We start from the raw sequence: 23,960 nt of genomic DNA on the forward strand, positions 1-23,960 counted from the left end.
AATATTGTAGATCAGTTGTACATGTTGGCTGGGTCACCATCTTCGACTATAGTGACTTTCCAGGGGTACGAGATAAATGGAAATACCTTCTACACGTTCGCCCAAGATAAAAAGAGCACCAACCAAAACGAGTGGTGTCCGCATTGATGCAACAAACACTAGCAGTGGCAAAAAGGACACATATTATGGTTACATAGAGGAGATATGGGAACTTGACTATGGACCTTCTTTTAAGGTCCCTTTATTTCGGTGCAAATGGTTCAAGCTGGATGGAAAAGGGGTAAAGGTAGACCAGTTGTACGGAATGACAACGATGGATACCAACAATCTTGGTTACGGAGACGAACCATTCGTCCTAGCCAATGATGTGGCTCAGGTTTTCTATGTGAAGGACATGTCCTCTAGACCGAAGAAAAGAAAACATAAGGAAACGAGCTCATCCGATGAGCCAAAGCGTCACATAGTTCTTTCAGGGAAAAGAACCATCGTGGGAGTCGAGGACAAGACGGACATGTCAGAATATTATAATAAGTTTGCTGAAATTCCGCCCTTCACAGTGAACATTGATCCAACCATCGCGTTAAATGCTGAAGATACTCCATGGTTACGGTCGAAGCGATCATAATGTACCTTGAGCTCATATTGTGAAGCGTTTGTTGTGATATGTATCAGTAACATTGGTCGTTTGAACTAAATGCAATTATCCAAGTTTATTATTTTTCTAGATACACATGTTTGCAAATTTATCCTCACCTACTGGTTGTTGGGTGTATAGTAGCAGCTTCCAGATAATCCCCTCCCCCCAGATGAAACCACCCCAGATAAGGCAAATAACAGATAAGCCTCCCCCAGATTTAGCCCCCCCATCTTTAGCACCGGTTCCGGCCAGGAACCGAGATAAAAGGATATATAAACTAATCCACCATCTTTATCACCGGTTCCAGCCGATGAATCGGGATAAAAGGGGTATATAAACTAATCAACCGTCTTTAGCACCGGTTCCGGCCATTAACCGGGATAAAACGACAACGACTTTATTGAAATTTAACAAGATACGTTAACTAAACTTAAACTAAAACAACGACAACACTTGCTTTATAAAAATTGAACATTAACTAAATTTAAACTAAAATAACAACTTCTACTAGTTCTTCCGCGCATCCGCTGCTGCCCTCCCGGCTGCCGCCTCCCTGCCGCAGCTCCTCCTCACGACGACGCTTATGCATCTCCTCACTATCCGGATCCGTCACACGCGGCCGCTTATGCAGCTCACTGGAGACTCTGCCTCTCAAATGCTTCTATGGTAGCCGCTAGCGCCGCCTCCTCCCACTCCTCTATCTCTGCGAGCTGCGGGTCCACCTCATCCGCTGCTGCCCTCCTCGGTTGCCGCCTCTTGCCGCGACAGCTCCTCCCACTCCTCTATCTCCGCGAGCTGCGGGTCCACTTCCACCGGCGGAGGGTGCGGCTTTGGGGGCATTGTGCAATGGGCTAGGGTTTGGTGATGAGTGAAATGGGAGAGACGGGGGCGTACTATTTATAAATGGTGTTTAGGCGGGAACGTATCCCGCGCGGCGTCGTGGCGGGAACGTATCCCGCGCGGCGTCGTGGCGGGAAAATGTCCAGCGCGGCATCGTGGCGGGAATATATCCCGCGCGGCGTCGTGGCGGCAACCCGCGCAGCGTCGTGGCGGGAACTTGATCCCGCGCGAAACATATAAAAAAGGCGGGAAGATAAACAAAGTAGCAGCAAAATTTTCAAAAAATTTCAGTCCAACTGGGGACCTTTTGCACCGGTTCGTGGCCGGAACCGGTGCAAAGACCCTTTGCACCGGTTCCAGCCACGAACCGGTGCAAAGGTCCCCGATATAACCGAGCGCGCGCCCACCTTCTTCTCCATCGCGCGAGGAGAAGTTTCCAGGGGAAACTCTGCCAAAATTTCCCCGCGCCGCCGCGCCGTCCTCCGCCGCGCGCGCCGCCGCCGTCCGCGCCGCCGCCCGCCTCCGCCCCCGTCCGCGCCGCCGCCTCCTCCCGGGCCCTCCGCCCGCGCGCGCCGCCGCGCGCCTCCTCTCTGCCGGCCTCGTCCGCACCGCCGCCTCCTCCCGCGCCCTCCGCCCCACGTCCGCGCCGCCGCCTCCTCCTCTGCCGCCCCGTCCGCGCCACCGCCTCCTCCTCTGCCGCCCCCGTCCGCGCCGCCGCCTCCTCCCGCACCCTCCGCCCGCCGCCTCGCCGGCCTCGTCCGCGCGCGCAGCCCGCGCCGCCGCGCGCCCGGCCACCTCCGCCCGCCGCCGTCCGGCGCCCTCCGCCCGCCGCCGTCCGGCGCCCTCCGCCCAGCCGCCTCCTCCTCTCCGACGCCCCGCCCGCGCCGCCACGCCGGCCGCCGAGTCGAGGTAGGCGCCGCGCGTGCCACCCCTGCCTCCTTTTTTTTGTTTTAGTTTTTAGGAAATTTTAGTGTTAGGAAAATTTTAGTTAGTATGTGTTAGTTTAGGAAAATTTTAGTTAGTATGTGTTAGTTTAGGAAAATTTTAGTTAGTATGTGTTAGTTTAGGAAATTAGTATGTGTTAGTTTTGTTAGTTTAGGAAATTGGATGTGTTAGTTTAGGAAATTAGGAAAATTTTAGTTAGTTTAGCTAATTTTAGTTAGTTTAGCTAATTTTAGTTAGTTTAGGAAATTAGGAAAAAATTAGATGGAATATGTCAGTACTATATTAGTATGTGTTAGAAAATTTTTAATTACTTTGATTCATATTCATAAGCACTTTATTCAAATTCAATATTATATTTGTTAGTTTGCATACGATGCCGCGGCCTCCAGCGTCCTGGAGCTAGGAAAGTTTTAGAGGAGATGCGAGCGGATGGGGAAGTCCGGGACCGGGCTCCGCCAGGGTGGCACCGGGAGGTGTTATCTTCCGGGCGCGCACCTTGGTGCGGAATCCGGGTCCCGTCGTCGACCCGGATATTCTCTGGTGGAGGTCTTATGGGCCACGTTCGTTTCAGAGGGAGCCGGCCCCGCCGGAGGAGGTAGCTCAGCGCATTGAAGCGGAGGACCAGCACGTTCGCCGTTACATGTATGCGTTAGACAACATGTATAGGACCGGATGGAGCGTTATGCAGGGATCTCATGTTAGCTATGCTCCCGTTGTTGTTCCGTGGCTTTGGGGGCACACCCGGCGCGGCTCGGGACCCGGTCGGCGCCCTCTAGGACCCGGTCTGCGCGGTTGAGTGTTTGTAGTAGTGATTGATGTATTATCGATCTATGTATGCATGTAAGCTGCACTATCCGCTTTCAGCACTATTATTGATCATGTATTGAGCATTATTCTTAATTACTTGTAAGTCTTTGCAGAAACTTGTAAGTCTTTGCGAGAATCTAGCTTCGTTGTGTTTATAGCATTAGAATAACTTTTAAGTCTTTGCAGAAACTATGGAAAGAGACCTAGAACAAGAATACCTCGTCGAGGAGATTATCCGTGATGATGACGATATCACCTCTCTTTACCTAAACCAATCCGGCGAGGGAGACGAGCGAACCCGAGGAGACGGCTCCGATGAGGAAGATGATCAAGACCACCGTGGAGACGGCTCCGGTGAGGGAGAAGGTGACGACTGCGAGGGAGAAGCTCACCACGTCGAGGTGTATATATATTAATTAACCAAGCCTACATATATGTGCATATACATATATTAACGTTGTTTCTTCTTTTAGACCTCCCAATCAACACACTCTACTGGCAGAACTAAACGAGGCGCGGCCAGAAAGATGGAAGACCATGAAAGGTGCATCATCACGGAAATCGCTATAGACGGCGAACCGATTTCTCCCAAGGATCACGCAAAAAGTTTGTAAGTCAATGCGGAGTTATTGTTAGGGACACCATCCCGATCACCACTCAAGAATGGAAGAAACACTGCAAAGGAGGACGAAGGAGTTACTTACGTCGATACGAGATCCAAAAATCTGATGTTTAGGAAACTCATGGTAAATTTCACATTTCCGGAGCCGAGCTGACTACGATAGTGATAATAAAAGGCCGGACCACGAGGATCCCGAGCTGAATAGCATACAACGAAGAGTCAAGAAGTGGGCTCTTAAGAAGATGGCAACGCAGTTCAACGACTACAAGAAGAAATTGGACAACTCCTTTGTCAAGAAAAGAAGACTCCAGATTTCAAGGGCCCCTATGAGAAGATAAAAGACCACTGGGAGGCATTTGTGAAGTACAAGACATCGGAGAGGGCAAAGACAAGGTCAGACACCAACAAGAAAAATGCTGCTAATAAGATGTACTTCCATACCATGGGGCGAGGAGGCTACAAGGCTGGCAGACCTAAGTGGGAGAAATGGGAGAATGACCTAATTAAGAACGGGATCCAGCCAGAGGTACGGAAATGGAACCAGCGGTCAAGGGATTGGTTTTACGCGCATGGGGGCACGTTGGACGCACAAGGGTTCTGCATATATACACAAAGACATCGGGAAAACCCACTTCCCATCGAAGCCTTTAGAAATGCTGCAAAGGAAGTTGAAGAGGGAAGTTCCGTCCCGAAAGAGAGAAGGACCAGCTCACACGCGCCCTTGGGAATCCCGAACACCCGGGACGAACACGAACCATACCAGGTGGCAAGCCGTGGTGTATTGGGTTTCCTGCGAAACGAAGAAATATCCCGATAGAAGCCGTCGGAGGCAAAAGGATGTGGTTCAAGAACGCGTTGCTAAGCTAGAGGAGCAAGTGAGGATGATAATGTCGAGCTCGATCACGAGTCACCCAACCTCAACCTAATCCGCGGATAGAAGAAGTTGCATTCGATGCTACCGGCCGGGGATCTCAGCGGAAGAGCAGCGTGGCTTCCACGGAGCTGCACGGTGATGATGCGGATGTGGATCCGCGAGATGGCTCCTCCCTCCCTGTGGATCCGCGAGATGCCTTCGATCTCTACCCTGTGGACTTTATCACGGAGTCGACACCTTGTGAGCTACATTTCCAAACGATGGGCTACTTAACGCTCAAGGCGGCGATCGGCTATGTCTTACCGCGGTACCGATCAAAGATATCACTTCAAGCCGGTTCCACCTGGATACGCTGTTGCCGGGGTGGATCAAGTTATGGATGGGTATGGGCCGGCGAGGCTTGACCACCCTGCCGGTGAAGGGGATTTGCTAGAGCTGGGAGAGGCCAAGAACACTACGAGTTCTATGGCGAAAGGAATTCATTGTGATTCCGGGTTGGAAGGCGCCAACAAGGTCTCCACCGAGCCGGCATTCTCCACCGATGCGGCCGTCTCCGGTGCGTGAGCCTTCCCCGCCGGCGCGTGAGCCATCTCCGCCGCCGCGTGAGCCTTCCCCGCCGGCGCGTGAGCCTTCCCCGCCGGCGCGTGAGCCATCTCCGCCGCCGCGTGAGCCTTCTCCGCCGCCCAAGTATAAGAGGAAAATTAGGCGGGCCGCTACGACACGGCTGAGTCGTAACAAATCACCGAGACGCAAAGAAGAGCCCCTCCCAAGAGTGCCTAAGGTTCCTCCCAAGAGACCTTATGACTATACGGTTGAGGAAAATGCCAAGATCGTAGCTGAACAAGCACAAGCAACAAATGTTGAAACTTAAAAAGCCCCGGCTTGAGCCGGAGCCAGCTATATCTGCGGAAAGAAGTTGAAACTGCTGAAGAACCTTCATCAACCTGAGCCAAGTCTTTCATCGAACTATGACCGGTCTATTCGCAAGTCAAATGTGTTAGCAAAAGAGCGGTGCGAAAAAAGTAAGGTAGATGGGAAACCGAGTTCCCCGAGCTTGGAGCCCGGAAAAACTCGTGCCCCCCGCTCCAAGTGTATCCCGATGTCCTAGCGTGCCTTGATCCAACGATGGTAAAACTATACAAAGATGAGGCGGATGCGGCCGGTATGAGTATTCCTGAGTACTTAAGCCGCATCGAATTCATGGCCACGGACGATGTCCAATTAGCATACCATTACACATACGGGGAACCTCTTGTCGAGCTGCGGAGTTGCCTAATCTATCAACACAGCTGCGAAGACTACATAATTGGTACTTGGATGCATGTAAGGACGGCGAGAGCTGGATCATGGTGGCAATAAGAGATGGGCACTACGGGCGAGCCGACGTGATGAACATCGAATTTTGTGAATTATTTCAGTTATTCAACCAAGACGCCCTCGACAAATCTCTGCTGAGTGCATACTGTACGTAAGTATTATTTATGTAATTAAGTCTCTACCGCGACTCGTCCATTATTGCTAGCATATAACCATACTCTCACCGTATTATGCAGAATGAAGATTCGCGAATGCCGCAAGGGGCAAATCTATGATCTTGGGTTCGTTGACCCATATACCGTGAATGGGTATACTGTCGACAACTCTCCCAAGGACACGGAGAATAACTTGGTATATGTCTTAAGGAAAAACTCATACAAAAGGGCAATACTATTTCCTTACAACTTCGCGTGAGTGTTCTTGTCTTCACACATTAAATCTTTTTCGCTTACTCCATGTGTTAAGTGTAATTGATGAGTTATGCATATATATGTGTGTCCGCAGGTTTCACTATATCCTGCTAGTCATTGAACCCGACACCGGGATAGTAGAAGTCATGGACTCGAAGAGTAAACCCCTTGAGGCGTGGGGGACATGGCTGATATCCTCCTCAAGGCTTGGAAACGGTTCACCAACAAGTCTCCGGGTTTAAAGAATAAAGAACTTCGAATAAAACATGTACCGGTAAGTACTACGGCTAGGCCGCGCATCTCTTTGATTGTAGTTTCAATACCATTATTATCATCCTTGATTATATATATATTATTTTGATTGAACTTTGTTCTCGTAAAGTGCTTGAGGCGAGGAGGACGGGAATAATTTATGCGGGTTCTACGTTTGCGAGTTCATCCGCCAGAATACCCACCATAAGAGGGACATTTTGGAACAACTTGATGTAAGTAATTAAACAACATTCATGGCTTTATTTTATCGATCACCTTGTGTTTCATTCACATACACACATATATATATATACTGACCATCGTACCTTCTTCAAATTATTAGATCCAACGGTTGCGGAACGGTCTTCTAGCAACAGAGCGTGTACGAGCAATTCAAGAAGAACTGGCGGGGTTCTTACTTGAGCAAGTCATAGCTCCAGATGGAGAACACTATGTGGACAACCGCCAATATCAATGTTGATGTAGACATATATATATATGCATGAACGTGTGTCACTTTGATCGATATATGTAATACAATGGTTTCCTATATATATATATATATGTGAATTGTCTGCATTAATATTATACCGTATTTCGAATGGGGCAGAGTCTCTGCCGCGGCAGTGTTTTAGTGCAATTCCCTGCCGCGGCAGAGTCTGCCGCGGCAGGGAAGGGCACTAAAATGCTGCCGCGGCCCAACCCTTTTGCACCGGTTCGTATTACGAACCGGTGCAAAAGCTCCCCCGCCGAGCGCCCCACAGCCGGCCACGTGGAGACCCCTTTAGCACCGGTTCGTAAGAGAACCGGTGCAAAAGGGAGCCTTTGCACCGGATGGTTTGCACCGGTTGGCCATCCGGTGCATATGGCCTTTAAAAACCGGTGCAAAAGAGCAGTTTTCCACTAGTGTCTATATGCCATCTCAATCATAAGAACCTCCTAGGCCAGCTACTCGACAGTCCAAGGAATGAAATTCTCGAGCTATACCTTGTCGGACACATCAACATCGGCGTGTATGTGATAATCCCTTCACGAATCACGAGTTCTTAGTTTACCAGTAGTGAACTTTTTGTCATTCGCTACTACCTCCGTCCTAAGGCTTAAGGCCTATATTTCTTTTAGAAAGACAAACTATGTTAAAGTTTGACTAAGGTTTTATCAAAATTATTAACATGAAAAGTACAAAATCAATACCATTAGATAGATAATGAAATATATTTTCATTTGGTACCTATAAAATATCATTTTTGTTCATAAATTCTTCGAAAAGTTTGGTTAAACTTTACTTCGTTTGACTTTCTGCAAAAAAAATAGGCCTTAAGCCTTGGGATGGAGGTAGTATATGCCATAGAGTCAATCCTATGTTTGTGAACACGCGCCGCGAGGCTTTATCTTTTTGGATGCCCTCCATTTCTATTTTCGTAGCCAATTTGTTCTGTGTCGATGTTTGTTTATCCTTGGAATTGTTTAATAATCAATAATATATGTTTGTGTGTATCATTTGATGCAGAGATCAAGGTCATCCTCCTATTCAAACAAAATAATGGCAATGACATAAGAGTCTATTCTTGCATCATAAAAAACAAGAGATGCAAAGGTAGGGTAAAATACGGCAACCACCTTGGCCGAGGCAGTGAAAGCCCCAATAGACGCGATACTAAAACTACAATATAAGTTATTATTTCTACATTTATAATAAATATCCTGAAAAAAATCCAATCATCGAAAGCAAATCCATATCATAGACCAATATAGACACATAAACAAACCAATCTAATATGTGTGCCTGCTAGTTTAGATAGGTGCTAGTTTAGCTATGTTTCTCTGATTTTGATTCATTCCTATGCTTAATTTCATGGGTTAATATGATTTTATTTGAGAAAACAAATATAAGCACTTGCGTACATGTTTTATTACTAAAATTGACATCATTCGGTGCCAAATACAAAACAAGCATAAGTTTTAAACAAACTACCGAACTCACTACCACATGTAAAACACATTTGACGGCCATTAAATCTGCATGGAAACCATTAGATGACTTGCTCCTCACAAGAACCTTATTTGCAAATTTATTTGCTTGTACCGAAACATATACTAGCTAGAAAGTGCAATCAAGATATTTGTTGAAATGTATACTCCAAAGATATGTGCCAAGAAATTGAAGAATACCAAAAAAGACATACACATATACATATTTAAACTGTAGTTTATGCAAGTGCATACATTAATCCATGGAGGCATAATATTCGGTTGTGTTTTAACTATCCCCACATTTAATTAAATATTTTTAAATTTTTTAAGTGACATTGTCTAAAAAAAAAAACTTCTATTGCAAGATTGGCACAATCATAATTCAGCATTGTATGTGTTTATTTTTCAATGATAGATGTTAGTAATGTATAAAGCATGACATACTTAATATTTGGCAAAACAAATGTGATTAAGTAGAAGTACTTAAGTCTGTACTTTTCAAACAAATTACAAAGAAGTACAAAAGTCTAGTATAAATAAATCACACGGGCCAAATAAATGTTTGGACCGCCACGAGCAGGATAGATGCGGTGAATTGGCTTCCGAAGACACATGCTCGCCTTCGATAAGCCTTAAATAATAGGTTAGGTTGTGTCTATTGACTCAATGAAATTAGCCATGTAAATAAAAATTCAAAATAAATCTGTAAATAACATAACATCTTTCTGATCTAAAGGCATCCACGGCTCTTTAATTTAAACAACAATTATAAGCATTAAACACCTCATAAAATATCGCATGGTTTAGCTCAGTCCAAATTCCCCTTGTGCTTTCTCTCCCTGGAAAACCGACCGTCGCCGCCCTATCTACGAACTCTATCCAAAGATATGCTCCCGGCCGTTCCAGCCAGCATGCTCTATCCAAAGACGTGCTCGCCGCCGGCTCCCACTGTCGGCCAATGATGTCGCCCCCGTTCGCGCCTCGACTCCCTTGTCACCGCCCGCTCATGCTCCCGCTGCTGCGTGCCCCCGTCGCCGAAGTGCCAGCCACCACATGCTCCTAGTCGTATTCGCCTCCGCCGGTGTTCCCTCGGCCGTTCCGGTATTCCTCTGCAGTAGTCGTGGACAGCATGAGGGCTAGTGAATTGAGGATGCAAGCAAGCTACTGCATGTCAATGTACCCTTGTGTGTCTAGCTACTGATGCTGAGATTGACAAGATCATGTTGTACATATTGTGCTAGATCCCAATCAAGATGGTGGCATTGAAAGGAAGATTAGTAATGTAATGTACGAGCTTCATTTGTCTTGAAATAGCAGAGTTCGTTTGCTCTGAATGTTGTAAGCAAATGTATACTGAATTTTATACTACCGTGAGCAAATTTATGAACAAGCTCACTGTCCCAAACAGATCTTCTATTGCCTCCTCTCTGAGCAGGTATGCTACCACTCGGTGCTGCTATGTCCTGCCGCTGTGTTGTTGGTACGCCCATGACTGCTGACCTGCTCGTCGGCGCCACACTCCAATCAACACACCATGTCGCCGATCGTCCATGAGGAATCGTTTGCCCGGCTGCGATGGAGAGCAAGGACGGCGAGCCCACCCATGACAAGACTGGTTCATGGTTCAGTCTAACCAGGTCACCCTCGTGGGGGACCTAGCCAGCCTAACTTTGCCACCATGGCAACTGCCCAGTCTCCACATACCAGAAAGCATCGATGAAAACCACCTACACGGGCTGAGGGGGCTCTCTGTCCGGTTTTGCAAACATACGGAGGTTAAGTGCCCCAGTTAACGACCAAAACCAGATAATTATGGGGCTTATTTAGACTTCTTTCAATTCTTTTCTTATAAAAACAGTAAAGTTTACAAGAAGAAGATGAATCCAAGAGCATGGTTTGGTTCATTGGTTTTTCTCTCTTCTCTCGCTCATGGAAGATCGGTATTCAGTACCAAATTGAAGAACCAGGATGTTAGCATGTATCCAAAACCATGATTCATAACAACACAAGTACTTGATCATATTTTTTTCTGGGCTCTGAGACCTAAGAGCGGCAGAGCCATCTGTCAAAAACAACTAAGAAATCTCAACGTACAATATCATATCCGAAGCCATTAAAATGTCCACCAGTGCATCGAGTGTCTTGTCGACCATGGTTGGGTCATCATGATAATATCAACCATGCTATTTGTTAATGAAAATCATGAGGCATGTTAGTTTTCTGTTTTAGAGTTAGATACAACAAAAGTTACACACTGATGGCCTTGCCCAGCTCAACACAAGAGGCAAGGTCGCAAGAACAGTGACAGCAACAACAACAAATCACACCTCCCCCTCTTCTTCAGTTAGCTTGGGTATTTCTTTTTAACTCTATGGTGTCTAAATCCTACAAAGAATGGATTCGAGAACACCTTTTATATATACAACAGAACACAGGTTGCGTGCCTGCACGTGATTAACGAGGGGCGCGGAAGTATGCATCTATAACCACTGCAGTTGCTTCTTTTGGCCTGGTCAATAAAGAAAGGCCGTGCTGCCCCCACTCCTTTTCTTTTATCAACTCCCAAAAAGTCGAGTTGTAAAAAGCTACCAGAAGCACCTCAGTTACCACTAGTGTCATGACTGCCAGAATATGCTCGGGTCATTACTGTATACAGCTCGGTCTTGTATCTCTAGATTACTGACATGCCAATCAACAAGCCTTGCTTGTATGCATTTCAACAAGATGAGTCCAGTCGGAAACAGCCACCAGCCACTTTCATCCCTGTGTAGGATTCCAAATGTGAAGAAATGAGGGTGAAGAAAACGTAGACAAAACATGTGTTGAGCGCCTAATTGAACTAAAAAAATGTACAGTATATATGTTTGCAATTATAGCAGAGAAAATGATTCTTACGTTCCCAGGTTCCATGGCTGCGTGCTTGGATGTGCTTTGGTTGACGACTTATAGTGTACGAAACCGCATATCAAAGCCACAACCTGAACATGTATGGAAGAAGGTTATATGGGCTATGGAGATATAATGGAAGTGAAATCCGGTATACAAAAGATAATACTCCCTCCGATTCATATTACTTGATGCTAATATAGATGTATCTAGACATATTTTAATTGTAGATACATCCACTTTAACATCAATTAATATGGATTGGAGGAAGTACTAGATATACTATTGCAGATAGTATTATAGTGGCAAATGCAATTGCAGAGTCTTCCAATATTTGAGTACTTACAACATTGACCAGTGAAGTAATGTTCCACAATGCATATACGCGAGCAAGGCCTGCTGAGCGGCGTGGTCCATGACTAAAAAGAGCATTTATTCCAGCAGGAAAAGGAGATAGTATCCCAAGAGGAAGAACAAACAAGACTAAGAGAACATCAGCCATAGAGTATGAATATAGCTGGAGAAATGTCAGCAACACTAAGCTGAAATCCGCGAGAAGTAATATTGAGATTACTAAGCCAACAAGATCCTGCAGTTAAGAACAGAACTATGTAAGTGCAAAATATCATAATTCAGTCAATAATTGTATAAGTTGAAGTGGTAGCATAGAAAAACCTGATGCCCAACTGGTTTAGTGTTGTGCAAGATAAGAGAAAACGGATACAGAAGATCCCTTCTGTCTTTGAGTGTCCTTAAGGTATTACTATCTAGAATTCCACCAGTAATCCTCTTGCGCATAAGAGCATCCTTAACCCTTGAGTGGCTTAGTTGAGCATCAGCAAGCATGTCCTGCACTCTGCATGATGCAACAAAACATTATGAATAAATGAAGCTTAACAAGAAAGTCACATGTGCTGAGGACGAACAAAAAAATAACTCACACTGAATGCTGCTCAATTTTAATTCTAGGGCTACCATCAAGTTCAGCTGTCACTGGTTCTCCTTCAACAGCATAAACGACAAGGCCAAGTTGGCAATACCCTAATGTTGTAGCTTGGAACCAGGCAAGATCGACACGGACACCGTTCACGGCCAAAGCCGGATTTGCATGGGTTTCAAGCCAATTAAGGACAGGAAGAAATGTTACTTTGAGATTTCCATGTCGTACCAAACGCAATTGAGCATTCAATCCAGCTACAAGACGGTGCCATATCGAAGAAGGTACAGCCTGCAATGGGGTATAATATCAGGCTCTAAGGAAAGCTTTGGAGCATGAACGGTACAGTTTGAAAGGTCTTAAAATCATACCTGGCTCAGAAGACTAGTGAGCACACTGTCACTATGTAGTGAAAATGGAGCCATGTAACTTCCATCACCACCAAAAATCAAGGACATTGGAAACCTTTGACGAAGTCTAGGTGGAAGATCAGGTCTTTTCTCATCACCCCCAAGGAAGAAATCTAAATATCCCAACATCAGATCTGGGGTTGCAGTCACCTATAGATTGGAGAAACAGGCGATGTCTTAATTTCGATCACAACACGTTCCTTTTAGCCCAAATGATGAACTTTGAGTTTGGAAAAGAGAAAAAGAACACTACAATTGACGTACTTTCAAACTGTTCAGACTATTTCAAGGCGCACAGTTTATAAAAGGATCACTCTCTAATGATTTAATACATGTTGATATTACTAAAATTATGCAGGATGTTCCTGATTTATAGATTATTTTAAAAATCGATGTTCAAGTTAACAATGTTTGGCTATTTATCCATCATAACTACTTTAAGAGTAAATTTGTTGCCAGTAGTTAAGCATGCCAACCCTAGTTTCAAAGTGCGAGTGACGAGTCACTTCAATTTTCTTACAAAAAGCATTATGATGGTATAATTCTTAAGACTACAAAAGTAAAAGATCAAAGATAAGCTTATACTATCACCCCACAAACATCTACAGTTTGCTGTTCAGAAATATAGTGAAATGCAGAGGAACAGACCTTGAGACCTTCATAAAGCGCACGCGAACGGCAAGACCGTAAGCATGAATGATCATACTCAGAGCGGACAAATTCGCGAAGTCTTTGTAATTTTTTTCTTCTACGCCACTGCTGCCATGACCAAGCCAATGGGTACGCAAGTATACAGAGGATACTGTAAACTGATCCTTCCCACCACTGATAAGCTGCAAGGGTGTTTATCTCATCGACAAATCGATTAAATGCATCCTCGTACCTGACAAATCAGATACGGCACAAATAAGCATCAGTTGTGTCATTTCAATAGGGCATGCAACAGCCAAGGTGTACTTGAATTGTAACAGATAATCAGCAAAACACTGGATACTATTGAACAAAATGACAAGAAGGGCTAAATATGTTTAAGGGTGGCTAGGACTACATAAAGACAAGCATGCATACACAATCTCTGTAATCTGTTCTGGAGGGGTGTGTGGGAGATGCCAAGGTTCACTGAAGGTGTTCGGGCCCATGAAATACATCCTGTGTACATGACCATGCGATTCTTCAGCTCTATTAGTTTCCAGGACCTGCAACATGTTGGTTTTCTGTAAAAACAGCCTTCATGTGGTATTTAAATTGAGTATGAGTTGGAGCAGCACAATCTGTAAATTACCTCATTTAGTGATTCCAGAAAAGGGAAGGAGTGGTCAATTTGCGACCCCTGTTGAGTTGGTGCTGGCCCAGGTAACTCGTCAGTGCCAACAAATTTCATCCGAGCAACACTTAAAACAAGAGCTAACAAAATAAGAAGGCCTGAAAGAAGTAGACCGAATAACCAAGGTCCCCCAAAAGTGTATATTAACTCTTCCAGAGCAGTATAACAGTGAGGCATGCGATATCTATCTGACACACATATGTACGGGCATGGAGTTTCAGCAGCGCCACCTGTCAAACATAAGCTATATTCAGCAAAAATGCAACAGTGTGATCTTATGTTTAGGTTGCACTATATATCACACCATAATATAGATATAGAAAGAATTACCTCGCACACTTGTGTACACAGCACGGTTAGGAAGTTCGCTTGAAGGGCATTCAACGCAGAGAGATTTCGAAGATCCGGTAACATTCTTGTATGTTCCCAAAGGGCATTCCTGCATTTTTCAAAGAAGCACCTCCGCATTAAGTAGCAACTACGACAAAACTACAGTTGGCATAGACATATAGCCACCACTACACAGCTAGAAATGTGAATGTGCAGTGTTCTTGCTAATTATAGTGGTGGACATAAGAACTAACCAACTACTTAAATAATACTATCATGATACAGAACAATCGAGTAAGTTGATGCAAATAAATACAAGACATGGGGTGGATCATGTTTAAGACATATGTTACCTTGCAAAATGTACCATAAAGACCTTTTGGGCAAGCTCTTCCTGTAACTGTTCCATTCTCACCAGGAAATCCTGGCCCATTGCTCATTCCTCCGCTGTACAAGAATAAATAGTCAGCATAGTAACAATATATATAACTGCTGGTGACTGGTGGTGAAAGGAAATGTGCACGACTGAAATTGCATTGCATCATGCACAATCACAAGTTCACAACTCAGCCATGAATTTCAGAATTTGATCATAGTAAGCATATAATGAAACAAACCACAATTACACATCCACCTTGATAAATCAAAATACTTCAATACATGAATTTCATTTTAACACACCCAAATTGATATGTCCCAAAACTGATGGATCAAATTTCTGATATCTAGTACCTCCAAACCAACAAACATGCTTCCTTTTGCGACTGCAAAGGACGCATACAGTACAAACGCCATCACACGTGTGCACCCACATAGCACCCCTTAACACATCTCTACAACTGACAGAGACCAAGAGTATATCCATCAATCTCACAAAGCTCACAGTGAAGTGCACTCAAATCTCAAGCACCATCCTAGAAACAAGCTAAACTAATTATAACAGCTTATTTTCTGCAAAATGGTCAATATTATCTAGAGTTATACATAGGCAAATAAAAAGTCTATAAACAAGAGTCATCCATACTGCATACTGTTCAAGTCAAGAGGCTGCAGGGAGTCAAAACTCAAATATTCAGAAAAATACGACACGGACTACAAACTTGAATTCTAATTCAGCTTTTTGGCCTTATTGTTCCGTGACATTACCATAATTAAATTAGAATAAAGATGAAGAGTAGGCAAATACATGTTCCAGGGATTGCAAGATTGGATGTGAACAACTGAAAATAATAAAATTTCCTAATATCATGGTATGCCCTGAATTACCAGACATACTGCAAATTCAGAGTAACCCATATCGTAGTTTTTCAAATCCACCCAGAAAGCCAGAAAATTAGAAGTGATATTAGAGAAAAGATCACATCAGACCTTGCAAGTATTGATCCTTCAATAGCTGCAACAGGAATATATTCATCTCCAGTAGGAATGTTAGACCAATGAAAGTGAATCCTTCCCCCTCCTCCACCACCACTGCCAGCTCTTCCAAAGCCTCCAGCACTTGAAAGGACGGAGCTCTCTGCTAGGGTCAATGAACGCACAAATAGAAGAACTGTACCTCCAGAACCACCTCCAGGTCCAATAGAGGCATTAGTTACAGCATCAATCGAACTGCCACCGTCTGATTCTAGTGTACCATAGACCGTGAGGCTTGGCAAAGAATACTCCCACGAACCCAACACTGGAATGCAGTTACAGAAAATGTAAGAGGCAAATTATTAAGACATACTGCGCTTCCAAGACAAAATATGGGCCAATCATGGATATATGTGTTACCTATTATACCACCGCCAGCTGTGGAAGACCCTGTGGTGTCATTGCCACTGCCACTGCCAAGTTCACAAGGCAAATCAGCATTACCATATGTAGTTCCACCCTCAGCACGGCTTCCATTAACAAAACCGCTTCCCCCTTTACCACCGTGTCCACCACCACCACTTAAGCCGCTACTCGACAATCTTCCCCGTCCTATTCCACTTTTGCATCCTGAAATTAGAAATGGAATTTAAGTCTTAGAGTAAATGCCAAAATCGCATGCACTATACACAACAAAAAAAAGATCATCTTGATATGAAAGAATAGTTTAAAACATATGCCGATATAAAGTCACCATGAAGTAGTACATTAAGAACGGAATACACAGTTCTTCTGATTCCTACAAAGGGGTTTACACTAGCTTATCAAAGTATAGACTAAACAGAGAAATTTTAAGCAGTGTGTTCCACTGGATTTGCCAATCAAGAAGCTGCAAACATAATATACAGCGTGGAAAACAGGAAGGGGGAAGGAGGTATTTCAGACTTAGACAGCTTACATTTTGCTTATCCGGTTGGAATACTTAAACTGGCTGAATCTTAAACATTAATTTTGATATATGTAGTTTTACTAGTAGAGATGTTTGGAAGCATACACTCTTAGACATCGACATTAAACAATTCCTATAATCGCGGACAAAAAACTCAACTGTATATTCTGGCAAACAAAAGAAAGATAGCACATTACCCAAGCCTGTTGCGCTGATGGTGCCAGATGTGTGCACGGTAACACTTCTTGCCCTATTGAAATGAACTACAGTGCCTTGTACGAGACCCCAGACATCAATATCTTCTACACGGCATACCTAAAGAGGAGAGTGGTAGTAAGTTTTACATTAAGAGCAACGAAGCCTGAGAGACATCACACCAGAAACAGTACCTGAAGAGTAAATGACAGTGAAGAATTCAGATTGCAATCTTCCGGTGGATAAATTATTTCTACAGGACAGCTCTCGTCTTCACAGTTCAGCTTTGGGGACCTAATAGATGCATGACAGTAAACAGCTCATTAAGAAGCAAAATAAAATCAGGGCTGGAAATATGTCAAAATAAAATCTCAATGCAAACGTTGAAGGTTGAAGTATTTACACATCGCCGTTACTTCCATTTATAAGTGGACCCCGTAAAATGGAGCCAGGTCCAACCTACAAAATAAATAATCGTTATGGGTACTTCTTGCGTTAGTAACTTATGCAACATCAAATAAGTGTAGTTTAGTTAAAAATCAAAATCATGTACAGGAGAAAACTAGACAGCAGAGAGGACTCGTCGCGAAAGTACAATTAACTTTCGGATCCAAGTTGAATGAGTGGAAACATAGTCTATGTTAATCAGGACATCTCTATAACTACAAAAATTCAAATCCAGCATATTGGGTTGGATAAAGTAGGGAAACACTGCAAAGGCTATATGATATGCAAAAAATGCAAGCTGCATCAAAGAAAAGTACGCACCTGCAGCTGAATATCATGACAAGGATATTTCACAAAAAACAAAAAACAAAAAATTAAACAATTTATAGGTGGTTGCTTATAACCAGAATCCACAGTGATTGGCTAAAAAGTCAACATCCAAAATAACATGCATATACAAACAAATAACTCAATAAAGTTATAGACAAAGAAACAGAACATGTTGTGCACAGAGATATTTATCATACGCGTATGCTGTAGAACAGTGACAAAATAAGGCGTGGTGCCTCTATCATGTCTCCATCTCCAGATAAATTCAGCAGTCCTTGACCGCGAACTCCAAGATTAGCAGTAGAATGTATCACAGATGATTCCTGGCAAAATATACAAGAAGCGTCAAATAAAAGCGTCAAAAGGGAATAACGGTCATTGCGAATGGGCCAATAATGGACCTTTAGAACTATCAAATTGCTCGCATCCAGTAAGGAAGATCCAACTACTGCTCCACCACCATTAATTGACATTCTGGAGTTCCACATGAGGAGCATCTTCACAGACATTCTCAACGCACCGAACACCTGAAAAATAGTTCAAAATAGTGTATAGATTGACACATGTGAAATAGCACCAGAAAGACAGCAAACAAGAAGAACAATAAAACTACCTTGATTGTTGAGTCACTCATAAGAAGCTCCTCGGCCATCAGTTCAAACTCCGAGTACGGATAACGGGTCAATCCAAAAGATAGAGTAGCGCCAGATTTTAGGCTAAGTTGCCCTTGGACCTGAAATTATAAATAATTGGTTCCAGACTATTTTTCAAGCACTTTGGAAAAGCATGGAGCCATTTTAAGACAAAAAGAAAATCCATAGATAATGTCTTACTATAAAGAAACCTCAACTTGGATTATATATTTGTGGGAATGCGGGATAAAAGTCATGAAAAAGAGTTTAAAAAAATGCAACGCAGCACATGCAGATTCTCAACACTACTTCAACATGGCCATTCTGTAATTTAAATGTTAGGGTGCCTTTTTTCACATGATATTAACACAGAGGATAATGACAAATGTAAACCTTAGTACTTCCATTTGGTTGCAAAATACCGTATAGAGCTGCATTGCATTTGTGATAAAAAGATAATACATTGGATAATCCACTTGCTGTTATGGTCAACACTAAACGGATCCATGCCAAGAAAAATAAGATTAAATAAGGAAGTGTTGTACTAAAGACACCATAACTGGTAGAACATTAACTACTACCTCCGTTCCAAATTAATTGACACAAATCTGCGTCAATTAATTATTTAATTTGGAACAGAGGGAGTATTACTATAACATCGCAATGCCTTGTGTACCTGAACACGACTCCAGAGCAAGGGAACAGCAACTTTGGCCTTATTCCTGATATTAACGTTTGTCCATAGTGGCTGATTTGGGAACTCTAACAGGAGAGTATCAGTCTGTGTACTCATGTTGTTGTTGCTAACATCAAGACTTTTAGGTACTGCATCGTAAAGAGTTCCAGCAGCTCCAGCATTATCCGGACAGCCGGAACTCCGTCCACCTGACAAAGTTGATACACTTTAAATGCAAACACAAATAAATCAATAAGGTTGTCTAGACACTAGATTCATCCCTAAATCAGTAAGAAAGTTACTTAAGAAGTTCAAATTACTCAAACTGGGAGCTTCACTTCATCTAATAAACATGATAAGACCTCGGAGTAAGTGTATAAAAGGAATAGACAAGTACTAACATAGCATGTTTCTATGACTGAACAGAAAATACACACGTATTATTGTATTTGAGGACCACAGTGCAGAGCATACAGGTGATCAGATCTCTTACAAATGCAAAATTATTAACCAAAATTTAGGAATGTAATATAAAAAAAATAAGGACCAACTGAGCTCATACCCCTGATAAATCACCTATAGAAAAATGAAAACATGGCAAGGTTTTGAAAGCAACTTCATATACCCAAAAATTAAAATAACAGGGTGGGCAAAATAGAAACAGAACAATAAGGTAGATTTTGACTATACAACTATAAATGTGTACAACCTTCAACTTTGTACTAGCAGCCCGTCACAGAGCCAAAAAAAAAAGTTGCAGGTTAAGAATTAAGTGATTAACTGTGAAGAAAAGATGTGCATCAGAAATTCAGATTTAAAAAATTACCATGAACCAATGTCTGGGTGTCATCATGCCTACTGAAAACGTTAATCGAAACCCGTCCTCCGCCACCCCCAGCCAAACCGTTGCCGCCAGAAGCACTGATTTTGCCACTGCCATGCCTGTCACCAACAAAAAGATCAGAGAGGGAAAACCTGCAAGTACTCACTGGAATACTGAAAAGACAGAATCAAGGGAATCACAAGAAATCCAGAATAACATTACTAAACAAAGAAAGGAAAGACACCAAAATTCTTCAATTCAAATGACACTTGTGATAAAAGAAGCTAGGTGCACTGCAATAGATTGAAGATTTGTTCCTCACTGGTCACTAGTATAGAACGTGATCATATATATTGTGTTAATGTGAAGCTTACTATCAGTACAAAATCCTTGCTAGATGAATACAATAAATATCGAGCAAATGATAACCCTCAGATCCACTTGATGGAATAATGTAGAAAATCCATGATTATTATTTATATGGTAAACCAAACTAAGTTTCCATTTAATAGCATCGCAATGCAACAAACTTTCAACATTAGTTTGAAAGTTATAACACGTACTACTACATCCCAAGGCCCAACTAGTTCGTAATCAACAGGACCTACCAGCTCATGGTTGATTGGTCATAGTCTTCAATTTGGAAACAGTTTACCAATCTTCAAATTAATCCATGAGATCTTCGTCTCTTATGGGTATGTCTTAAATTTCAATTCACCAACCCCAACCCTAAAAGACAAATAAATTTAGTGTGGTTGCTAACATCCTGCATCATTAAAACATGTTATGATCACACTACAAACACTGCCATCATTCCTAGGGCCTGCTTGGAATGGATGTAAATGGTGTGTGCACGCTGGTATTTAGCTCACACTTGAACTAGATAGCTCGCAATACAAACACTGCCATCATATTCAAGTCCCAACTAGTTCCTAACCAACAGGACCTAACAGTTTACAATCCTTCAAGTTAATCAATTACATAACTAGCTTAAATGTTGGTATGACCGTTTAATGAGTAGAAAGGAATCAGGATGAAGTATCAAAGCATTTCAGAGACTCACATAGTCTCAGCCTTGATAAAGATGCTCCCGCCAGAGCCACCCCCGCCCTTCTCGCTGCTATCCCCACCATCAGCAAGCATTGTACCATTCATCAACAGGTCCGTCGCGAACAGCCACAATATTCCACCGCCAACGCCGCCGTAGTCCTTCTCCACACTGGTAGAGCCCCCTTTGCTCCCGTAGCTAAACGGGTGCTCGAGGTCGGACCACGCGTATGCATCCCCGCCCCACGAGTCCTCCTGCGTCTGCCCGTCCTTGACGTAGCAGCTGGCGCCGCGGCCGCCGTGGCCCCCGCCGTCGCCGTGCGTGCCCGTGGGGACGCCGCTGGTGCGGTCGGGCGGGTCGCCGGCGAGGCCCGTGGCGTTGAGGACGACCGTGTCGGCGATCGTGATGTTGGCGGCCGAGAGCGAGACCTTCCCGGCCACGACGCGCACGCCGCGGCCGATGCGCACCTCGCCGGAGAGGTTGGCGGAGACCACGCACCCGGGGCGCTCGCAGGTGAGCGCGGCCCCGGAGTTGAGCACCAGGCTGCCGGTGCCGGCGATGTAGATGTCGCCGTGGAGGTTGACCTCCGAGGAGACCTCGCAGGTGGTGCTGAAGTCGCCCTTCCCGTGGAGGTCGTCGGCGCAGGTCGCCGCCGGCGCCGCCGGCGCCGGCGGCGGGGGCGGCGGCGACGGCGGGGAGTAGTCGTGCCAGGTTAGGATCGAGTACGGGTCCGGGTCCGCCCGATCTGAGGCGTCCGGGGCGGGGGCGGCAGTCCCGAGGCCGAGGGCGACGGCGAGGAGCAGCGGGAGGAGGCGGAGCTGGGGGCGGTGGGGGGCCATGGGGTGGGACGCATCAGAGTCCAGGCGGTGTGGGGGTAGGTCCAGGCCTAGGGTTTGGGCGGCGCGGGCGGCGGTCGCCGGAGATGGGGATGAGGGCGGCGGCGTGAGTCGTGGGTTGGGTTTGGTGCGGCAAGTTGGGTTTATTTCTCTCTCTGCTTTCCTTTCTGGCTGTCTGTAATGGATGGGGAGTGTGGAAGGGGAAGAGAGTGGATGCGCTGCGCACGAGGGGTGGGATGCGCTTTGAGATTCGCGACAGTAGGTGTAGGTGGCGGTTCGGTTCTGTGCGTGTGTGGACTGCGGTAGAGACAAGTGGTGCAGAAGCCGCTGTTTTTTTACTTGTCCTTTTCCCTTTTTTACCTTTTCTCCTTATTATGGTTTCAAGGAAATACTTCATGCATGGGATCGTGTTAGACATGTACTAATACCTCTATCCATAAATAAGTGTCTTAGATTTCTCTAAATCTGAAAGCCTTGGAGATGGAGTATTATAATTCTTTCATGGTCTAGTAGTTCTCTTGTCGGGCTTGTATTGTAGATTGACTTGTCTTCATATCATCATTAAACCAAACTATAGTGCATCTTCATTTAATAATTGGGTGGTTCTCATGCAAGTGAAAAAACTTGAAACTTTGTCCTCCAAAAGAAAACCCTAGTTGCAGCACAACCCTTATCATCGGCGGTTGATTTCGTTGGTCGGTTCGACGCTGCGAGGCCCCGGAGAACGTGGATCTTCGCATTCGGTGTGGGGGCTCTTGATCTAGTTTGTTAGGTTTTGGTATCATCGTGTGTTCATCCATGGGGCGGCTTGGTTTCCCATATCTAATGCTTCGGTCTGCGTGGGAGAGTCATCATCCATTATGCCCTCGCCGTGGTTTGCAATGCTATTGGTGGGTTCGTGTCTCATCAACAAGTTCTTTCTGGTTACTTGGGGTTGGTCTCCTTGTCTACCCTTTGTCTTCTTTTTCATGTAGACATTTTATGATACAGATGGTTGGCGTCTCCCCGCAACGTCCAATGACTTCCCAATCTAACAACTATATGGCTCCAACTTTGGCACATTGCGGAGAAAGTGCCCCATCAACCTAGAGTCTCACGGGGCGCCATTGGCATGTGTTGGTCAATGAAAACGGCGACATTCCCCTTGGACATGTTTATACTTTTTGTTACCCATGATCTTGTAATATTGAACTTGGTTAATATATGGATTTTTTAGCCTTCGCAAAAAGAATATCCATCTTATTTCTGACCATTTCAGAATTGTTTTCTTATCCATGTTTTTGGTTGCAAGAGAGATGAGGCAACGCATCAAAGGTGTTGTGTAACAACGAGGTTGGAAGGTTAGGGTTTCAAAGGTTCGCGGTGCGATGCTAGGGATTTGGGGTGAGGGTGTGTGTTGTTGCCTATTCGGCGGTACCTTGGAGGAGGGATCCTCACGAGGGGGAGAAGAAGTAGGGGCCATCGGGCGGAGAGTCCTTGGGATGGTGGTACGCGATTTACCCAGCTTCAGAACACCTGCACGATGACAGGGCCTACTGCTGCTTGCCTGGAATTATTTCTCTCTCTGCTTTCTAGCTGTGTGTAATGGATGTGAGTGTGGAAGGGGAAGAGAGTGGAGGGAGCGCACGAGGGGTGGGATGCGCTTTGAGATTCGCGACAATTGGTGTAGGTGGCGGTTCGGTTTTGTGTGTGGACTGCGGTAGAGACAAGTGGTGCAGAAGCCGCTGTTTTTTTTTAACTTGTCCTCTTCGCTTTTCTACCTTTTGTCCTTATTATGGTTTCAAGGAAATACTTCATGCGGTAGAGACATGTACTAATATATAGTTCAACAATAGGTTTTTCTCCTTAATATCTCCATAGAAACTTGCTTTCGTTTACATCATTGGCTTATAATTCTTTCATGGCATACTATAATTCTTTCATGACATACTATTCATGGCTTATAAATAGTTCTATTTTCGGGCTTGTATGGTGAACTGACTTGTCTTCATATCATCATTAAACCAAACTACTCGATGCATCTTCGTTTAATAATTTTATGCTTCTTATGGAAGTGAAAATTGTTCAAATGGTTGTCCTCCAAAAGAAAACCCTAGTCGCAATACA

At 44.3% G+C, this 23,960-nt stretch overlaps 1 protein-coding gene across 1 annotated transcript; it reads right to left on the reverse strand.

The window, feature by feature from the left end:
• Positions 1–10,818: 10,818 nt before the first annotated feature.
• LOC124664868 lies at positions 10,819–21,857 on the reverse strand. Its single transcript, XM_047202292.1, has 22 exons — positions 21,034–21,857; positions 19,974–20,089; positions 19,148–19,356; positions 18,453–18,572; positions 18,241–18,366; positions 18,037–18,162; positions 17,466–17,521; positions 17,257–17,356; positions 17,065–17,182; positions 16,339–16,548; positions 15,934–16,243; positions 14,919–15,012; positions 14,566–14,674; positions 14,194–14,465; positions 13,980–14,107; positions 13,560–13,794; positions 12,873–13,061; positions 12,506–12,792; positions 12,240–12,420; positions 11,911–12,153; positions 11,574–11,656; positions 10,819–11,441 (listed from the first exon to the last, which is right to left on the reverse strand). Exons 1-22 carry the CDS (start codon positions 21,855–21,857, stop codon positions 11,294–11,296), a joined length of 4,284 nt encoding a protein of 1,427 aa, XP_047058248.1. The 3' UTR covers positions 10,819–11,293.
• Positions 21,858–23,960: the final 2,103 nt, after the last annotated feature.

Source organism: Lolium rigidum, chromosome 6 (assembly GCF_022539505.1).
Source record: "Lolium rigidum isolate FL_2022 chromosome 6, APGP_CSIRO_Lrig_0.1, whole genome shotgun sequence".
Taxonomy (NCBI): domain Eukaryota; kingdom Viridiplantae; phylum Streptophyta; class Magnoliopsida; order Poales; family Poaceae; genus Lolium; species Lolium rigidum.